Raw genomic sequence first — 8,180 nt, forward strand, 5'->3', positions numbered from 1 at the left:
TTAACACGCATTATTTAATCAAAATATCCAAAGAAGTGCATATCTGTACCTAATTGGCTGGTTATTGCAGAACTTTGGCTCTTGTGAATACGGCAATTTTCTCATTGTCTTCTCCTTTTATGCGATAGCCCACGTTTTCAGGAAGCTCTTCAGGATTGATCTTCATATACACATGGTGGTACGGCACAGAAAAACTGAGAACTTCCTCTGGCCACACGAGATCAGTTGCGGGTAGCTTTGACATAAGTAGTGAGACATAAGCTTCTCCGACCCCATCATCAACGTCTATCATAATTAACACATAATACGAGCTTTCTGTCCTTCTGTGCTCAGCACCGATAAGTCCCCTTCAGCAATGGCAGGTCCCCAACAGTGCGATTGGCCGATCTGTGGACCAAGGCCTAGCTCGCTACACGGCTTCGTTTATATTCGGCACTTTACCCTAACAGTTACGCTCCATGACGTGGCGGAATTAAATCGTAATGGAGCTTTCAATAACCGCGTTTTTTCTTCGGCCGTTCAACGTGAAACGCGACCGTGTCCTTAAGCAAAGACATTCCCCCGGAAGTGATTTCGAAGACTATCTTCCAATTGTCAGGACCAGGGAGAAACGGTGGTTGAATATCTTCAAACCTTTCATTTTCACACTTGTAATAGCCCTGCGGGTAGAACATGGTGTCACTTATTCACAAAACCTCTGACTGTATGTGAATTTTTCGCATTGTTACTGGTATCACGCACTCATTCAATGCATTTGTACTCACCAGAACCGGACATGAGGAGGGGAACTTGTAATACACTTTTAATGATCTAAGTATAGGCCTGTTCTCCTTGCGCAAGTACTCACACCAGTTGGTGCGATACTTCACGGAGCTTTGAATGTACCTTTTCTGGTGCATCTCGAAAAGACTGATATCAAACTGTTGAACAGACACAAACTACTATATCCGTTCACTACACTGAGAATCCAAACGCTATGAGAAGAGCGCCAATTGGTGCAATGCAGATGGCATAGGACATTTTCGAGACGCATTGCACGTATGGTGCAATATCTCAGTGCATTGCACACCACGTGCTATACTCATAGCGTTTGGAATCTCAGTGTGGGGAGAGTGCAAGATTAGATCGAACCTGCGCTTACCACGGTGTCATTTGGCAATATATTTATGACGTCTACGAAAGAGGAGACCCGCGAGTGCCCCGTCTTGTCCTTCTGACGGAGAGCCATGCCTGTGCGCTCGCCGAAGTAGTTGTGGTCGTAGGTACTCTCGACGCTGTCGAACTCCACCACATAGCTCTATACGGTGGCAGTTGGGAGTTAAGACAAACTCAACAGTGTGCATGACACACCCCACCTGGAGCGTGCCTGCACTTTTAAATGAAATGTGTAAAGCACACAGCTGTGAGAGTGAAAGTAGAATCACACATGTGCTTCGGAAAGCATACTTCTATCAATGCGTGTGAGCTTGACGAAGCATGCATCTGTAAGTGTGCTTGGACAAGCACGCATCAATAGAAGTGTGCTCGCCCTGGCACACTCCTGTAGATGTGTGCTTTTAAGTTCACTCCCACAGCTGTGTAGTAAGCACACGATCTAGTAGTGTGAATGCAAATTACGCTTAGCCGTAACTTGTAAGTGTGTGCCTGAATGCGCTCTCGCTCCCAACTTGGAAGCGTGTGCCTGGATGCACACTATGCCTACCGTAAACCGGGTAACTTGGAACAATATTTCACGTAATCTGGGCCGTGTGACTTCATAACTTCTTTCATGAACCCCAATCCTATCTGGACTTTCACGTGACTTGGTTTGACACCCATATATTTTTTTTTTTTTTGGGGGGGGGGCTTGGTTCTGAAAAAAGTAGGAGGCACGGGCCTCCAAAGTTGTCTCTAGTTAGCCCACTATAGGAAGTTGCCAAAATTGTGGGTCTTTTAGGCTCCTAAAAAAGGGGAAAAAATATCTCGTTCTATTTTTTTTACTATTTTTCCTGTGTTCCAGTTGTCAATCTAGACGCGTTTCCGAAGTAGGCCAGGATTTTCTCTCACTTTGATTTTTCCCCTATACAGAACTTGAACATGGGAAGATGGCACGGAAGGTACCGAACAGGGATCCTTAACTTCACTTAACATTTAACTGACACTGCTTTTATAACGTAACACAAGACAGTGTTCGCTAAAGGTTAAGGCTACGGACTTATGAAAGTACTTGCAAAAGTATATCCACACAAATTCGAGACATAAAAAAATAACCTACCCTTTTGAAAAGATGTTAGAAGTTAAGGGTATAATAACTTTAACTCATATCATAACGTTATGATTCCCTTATCAGGTAAGTTAAGGATCCCTGGTACCGAAAATGTGCATGGCACGGAAGGTTCATCGTTTCGGAACCTAGGTCCCCCCTCAAAACCACGGCTATATTTAGAACGTTAAAATGATGGGGTTGAAGGATACTACAATCATTTGGGTGTCGAGAGGACGGATTTCGAGTACTAGGGCTGACTTAACACTTCTCTAAAATTTTAAAATTTACGAAAATTAAAAATTTGTTATTGATCTGCTTGGCCCTAGCCCACCATGCGAGCGCTCGATCGCCTTTCCAAATAAGAATGAAAAATGGCATATTTCGTCAGTTTTGACCTCTGAATGTGCCTCGCTAGGTGGCAGCTTAAAAGAAAAGCAGAAATTTCTCAAGTTACCCTTCGTGGCCCAAGTTACCCCGGTTTACGGTCATTCGCAAACGTGTGATAGGCATATGCACAGTCTTCCCAGCAGTATTGCTGGTCGTCAGAATCAAAACCAAGTCCCCACTGTTAGCAAAAAAGCACAACAATCCTACAAGAATACCTGGCTATTTTTTATGAGGAAAAAATTTAACTTCCATAGGTCAGTAATTGTTGTGCAAAGTACAATGGCACCGGCACCGGCATGGCGAGTGCAGTCCTACAGACCTCGACAGGCCTCGTCGTTCTTTGTAAACCTCTCCTTGTACTTATCTCTCACAGTTTTCGTTGTACTCTTGTTGTACTATTCCCAATTTCTCTTGCAGTGTGGGATGTTTTTACAGTTTTCGAATGGGGTGGGGTGGCGGTTCGTCACCTTGTTCAAAGCGTGGAGCTGGAGCAGCAGTTCGGCCAGCGCGATAAGGACTGCGACGCAGCAGGGCTGCCACGGCGACCGCATCCTGCTGTCTGTGCCGCGAAAATGCAGCCGCTGGTCGTGCTGGCGTGTTCCAAGGCACATGACATGAGAAAGGAACGGAAATACACAAAGGAGCCACACACGAGCGTTCGGTTAGCATCAGGCCTGCGCTGCATACGAACTGTCACGCTGTCACATGGCCAAGATCGAGGGGCAAACAACTCCGTCAAAATTTGTACACCGTTATTTCAAATTCGAGTTATTTCATTGTCATTTTAACGTTATTTCAAGGGCATTTCAATGTTATTACGCGTTACTTAACCGTTATTTCACCGCCATTTCACGTTATTTAAAGGAAAATGTAGACCAAAATTCAAGTTGTTTGTCCCTTGGCCAAGATTAAGGGGGTGACCCTGGTGAATCTTTTCACCAATCTTTCCCCCCCCCCAGAAAGTTGAAACTTTGCTTTATTATTAGGTCCATCATGGTGAGTTCCCACAACAAAATTCAATTCAAATTGTATTGAACAGTCTGAGGAAAGTGCCACTTCAGTGTTTTGGAGCGTTGGGGAAAAATCTTGCTGTCTTTCATTGGGATGGATAGTTTTGAACCTTTTTGGGTTACCCTGAAAATATATAAAAGACATTTTGGTGACGGAATTTTCAAATTCAACTTCTGTCTTAAAATTCAAATTTTAACATTTCAAAAAAGGGCATTTTTTGCCTTTTATCCAAACTTTTTGTGTCTGTGGAGAAAAGTAGGGCTCATGAAGAGAAATCATCACAGTGATGACAAACGCATGCTTGACGCCGTGTAACTTCATGCGTCAAGCATGCGTCAGTAAGTGTGTACTTGCAAGCATGCATTTCTAAGTATGTAAGGGAGGGTGGGGCAGTTTGAAACAGGGGCAGTTTGAAACAAACACCAATATAAAAGCAATGAGGACTCCTGCAGGAAATGTGAGTGTGCACAATCTTCTATTTTCATGATCTTACTGATTTGCGATCGACACGGTCGTCAACGGTGCACTTTAGTGGTCTTGAATAAAAGGTGAAACTTCGGTAACATTGAAATTGGCCTAAACTTAAATTTCTAAGTCACAGGAGTTTCCGTCTGGGTTTCGCTAGTAAGCGATCATCTCCCGCGCTTTAAATTTATCTTTTAGTACCATATTAGGCAAGCGTAACGCACCCTCGGACACTGACGTAGCCCTCACCAAGTCCGGCGGGGAGCAGCACAACTGGAATGGTGCCCTCTGGGGCAGTTTGAAACAGAAGTGGGTGGGGCAGTTAGAAACACAGCAATATCACTGGAAAAAACGTTTTATATTATGGAAAGCGAGCATAATGATGGAAGTTCGTAATTCCAGAAGGCATCAATGGAGACGTTGTATGTTTGATCCGTGACTTGCATCAAAATGCAATATTTATGGACTATTGCATGTTTTAAACTTTGCGGGCGGGAAAAGGCCTTTATTTCAACTCCAAAACAGTAATGTGAGTTAAGGCCAGGGACAGGTGAAAAAATGATCTCAGAAACTGCTGGTCCAAAACTTCTTATTTTTTGTAAAAAATCTTACCCTAATAAAAAAACTATTTCCCCCAAAATCCCATCCCATAATATCAAGCGGTTCCTGAGATACAGGTTTTTTTATAATTTTGTAAGTGTTTTTTAAAAAAATTCCTGTGCGTTTCCATTTTGGTTTATTGACCTGACCGACATTTTTTTTTGTTCGTCTAATTTCAAAGAACAAACGCAAGTGACAAATTTTATTTTCCGGCACTGATAGAAAAATACCAAACTTTCAACTTCGACATTTTTCAAAAACCAAAGATTTTCCCTTTTTTTTTTAAAAACCAATATCCAAAACATCCAAAACCATACTTCTGGGTGGAATATACAAAAACTGTCACTTGCGTTTCCTCGCAATAACCTACTGAGTCAGTGGAAAAAATATCATTGACGACACTTCAAACTGTATGCGCACAGGACCATTCAAATGTTGAAAAAATGACTTCGGAGAAAAGGGCGTTTAAAGTTTGGTGACAGATTTTGATGGATTTTCAGCCAAAAAAAATCTTCTTGTCGTGAAAGGTTGACCTGGATATTTTTCACTTCTTCGATTCATTTTTTAAAGATACCAGCATGCACAACTGAAAATGTCCATTACATTATCATTGGCAAGCTTCTTAAGCATGCATTTCACTTAAATTGATCAACAATGAAAAAGCCAAGTTTTAGCGACTTCTTAGATAAAAAAAAAAAGTGGATTACAAACGGGTAAAAGGTTTTCCCCAATTTTTGTCAATTTAAATTGGGTTGGGGAAAATTTGGGCAACCCCCAAAAACTTTTCAAACAATAAAAACAAAAAAGGGGGCCAAAAAACCCGGGGGGTTTTCCCCGGGTAATTTGTTTTGTAATTTGGGCCTTCCCCCGCCCCCCAAGGTTAGGCACCCGTTGCCAACCTTAAATGGGCCAGGACCTCACGGGGGGGTCGGGGGGTTTGGAGGGGGTTCTTGGGCCCCCAAGGGGGCGGCAACCTTTGGCAAATGGCCCGGGAAAGGGGGCCGCGGGCCAAGGGGCTGTCATTTTGGCCCCCTTTTTTTAAAAAATGGGACCCAAAAAGGCTTTTTCTTTTGGAAAAGGGGGGAAAATTTTTCCCGGAAATTTTCCGGGGGGAAAAAAAAAATTTAAAAAAACCCCGGGAAAAAAAAAATGGTTATTTTTCCCACGAAAAAACCCCTACAGGTTTTTGCCAACATAGGGGAAAACCCGGGTTCCAACCGAAAAACGCAAAAAACCCAAAATTAAAAACCCCAAAATTTTTCCGGGAAAAATTTTTTAGACTTTGGGGGCCCACTTTTTCCATTTTGGTGAAAATTTTCCCCAGGGAAAAAAACGGCCTGTTTTTTTTAAAATTTTTGGAAAAAATTTTCCCCTTTTAATAATTTTTGAACTAGGCATGCTGGAATCTTCTTAAAATGAATCGAAGAAGTGAAAAATGTGAAGATGAGCCTTTTACCAAAAAAATTTGAAAAAATTTTTTAAAAAAAAAAAAAAAAAAAAAAAAACCCCAAAAAACCCCCCCCCAAAAAATTTTTTTCTTAATTTTTTTAAAATTTTTTTTCCCAAAAATTTGGGGGGTTTTTTTTAAAGGAAATTTTCCCAAAAAAAGGGGGGGAAAAAAAAAAAAAAAAAAAGGGTTTTTTTTTTTTTTAAAAAAAAAAAGGGGGGAAAAAAAAAAAGGGGGGGTTTTTGGAAAAAAAACCCCCCCTTTTTTAAATTTCCCCCCCTTTTTTTTTTTTTTAAAATTTTTTTTCCCTTTTTGGGGTTCCTTTTTAACCTTTTAAAAAAAATTTTTTAAAAAAAAATTTTTTTTTTTTTTTAAAATTTTAAAAGGGAAAAAAAAAACCCCGGGAAAACCCCCCAAAAATTTTTTTTTTTGGGGGGGGTTAAATTTTGGGGTTTTAAAAAATTTTTTCCTTTTTAAACCCCCCCGGGGGGAAAAAAAAAAAAAAAAGGGGGGGTTTTTAAAAAAAACCCCCCGGGGAAAGGGCCCCCCCGTTTTTTAAAAAATTTTTTTTTTGGCCCAAACCCAAAATAAAAAATTTTTAAAAAAAAAAAAATTTTTCCCCCCAAAACCCCCCCAAATTAAACCCCGGGGGGTTTTTGGGGCCCCGGGGTTTTTTTTTAAAAGGTTTTTTAAAAGGGGGGTTTTAAAAAAGGGGGGGAAAAAAAAAGGGGGCCGGAAGAAGGAAAGGGGGGGAAAAAAAGGGCCCAAATTTTTTTTCCCCCCAAAAATTTTAAAGGGGGGGAAAAAAAATTTTTTTAAAAAAATTTTTTAAATTTGGTTTTTAAAGGTTTGGGGCCCCCAAAAATTTTAAAAAAAAAGCCCCCGTTTTTTTTAATTTGTTTGGGGGGGGAACCCCCCCCCCCCAAAAAAAAATTTTTTGGGGGGGTTTTTCCCCCAAATTTTTTGGGGGGGGGGAAAAAATTTTTAAAAATTTAAAAATTTTTTCCTTTTCCCCAAAAAAAAACCCCAAAAAAAAAATTTGGGGGGGCTTTTTTTTAAAAAAAATTTTTTTAAAAATTTTCCCCCCCCCCTTTTTTAAAAAAACCCCCCCAAAAATTTTTTTTTATTTTTTTTTTTTCTTTTTTTTTTTTTTTTTTCTGAAAGAGGAAGGTCCAAAGGACCATTTTCCACCCAGAACTCATTTCATTAAATTTCACCAAACTTCTTCATTTTTCCACCTGTCCCTGGCCTTAACAACTTTTTTTCGTCTCTCTGAGACGATTCCATTGCCATACGCATTTTCAAAAAAATCGCATTTTGAAAAATATGCGTTTTTTGCTTTTAAATTATTATTAAAAATGTTGAAGAAGTTCGTCAAAATGTCAGCACTTGCATGGCAACGTCTATTTGAGTCTATTTGAATCTATTGGAGTTGTGTACGCGGCTTTTCTTGGCCCGTGTTGACTTCCATACAGCTGTTTCAAACTGCCCCATCGCTGTTTCAAACTGCCCCGGCCTGGGGCAGTTTGAAACAGATGCAAGGGTTGGAGTTTCACCTTATTATTAACTTTGAACGAACTTGTAAGCGTCTGCGGGCGTTTTCTAGTCTAGATAATGAGTCATTCTATTAATCTAGTGCAAACACGCAGCATATAGACCAACAGTACGATTATAATAACGAAATTCCAAATTCTGTTTCAAACTGCCCCACCCTCCCTTACTTGGCCAAGCATGCGTTTGTGAGTGTGTACTTGCAAGCATGCATTTGTAAGTGTGTACTTGGTAGACAGTTTTGTTTGTAGTGCAGTTTCTCCTGACACACTTTTGTTTGATGTTGTTGCTACCATGAGATCAACCGTGGGGCACTTGCAAGAGAGTATCTGAAGGTTGCTGAGTGAAGGGGTTTCTAAATTTAGTCTCCCTTTTCCCCGCGTGATACAGTGTAACACGGTGTGCGTTATCGCAGAATGACTGATCTAAAACAAGGCAACCCTGGCTGCGGTAGGTCCGCGTATGTGCACTGTG

General features: G+C 40.8%; 1 protein-coding gene across 1 annotated transcript; it reads right to left on the reverse strand.

Moving 5' to 3' along the window:
• Nucleotides 1-3,615, reverse strand: LOC117645527. Its single transcript, XM_034385803.1, has 4 exons — nucleotides 3,100-3,615; nucleotides 1,142-1,297; nucleotides 765-920; nucleotides 1-659 (listed from the first exon to the last, which is right to left on the reverse strand). Exons 1-4 carry the CDS (start codon nucleotides 3,241-3,243, stop codon nucleotides 492-494), a joined length of 624 nt encoding a protein of 207 aa, XP_034241694.1. The 5' UTR covers nucleotides 3,244-3,615; the 3' UTR covers nucleotides 1-491.
• Nucleotides 3,616-8,180: the final 4,565 nt, after the last annotated feature.

This window comes from Thrips palmi, unplaced genomic scaffold (assembly GCF_012932325.1).
Source record: "Thrips palmi isolate BJ-2018 unplaced genomic scaffold, TpBJ-2018v1 HiC_scaffold_18, whole genome shotgun sequence".
NCBI lineage: Eukaryota > Metazoa > Arthropoda > Insecta > Thysanoptera > Thripidae > Thrips > Thrips palmi.

What these genes read in the sequence shown, in the direction of transcription:
- LOC117645527 (XM_034385803.1), bottom strand. Translation starts at nt 3,243, where the DNA reads ATGTGCCTTGGAACACGCCAGCACGACCAGCGGCTGCATTTTCGCGGC. An exon ending in TATTGCCAAATGACACCGTG is followed by an intron (nt 921 to 1,141) that starts GTAAGCGCAGGT and finishes TCTGTTCAACAG; the next exon opens with TTTGATATCAGTCTTTTCGA. An exon ending in CCTCCTCATGTCCGGTTCTG is followed by an intron (nt 660 to 764) that starts GTGAGTACAAAT and finishes TTCTACCCGCAG; the next exon opens with GGCTATTACAAGTGTGAAAA.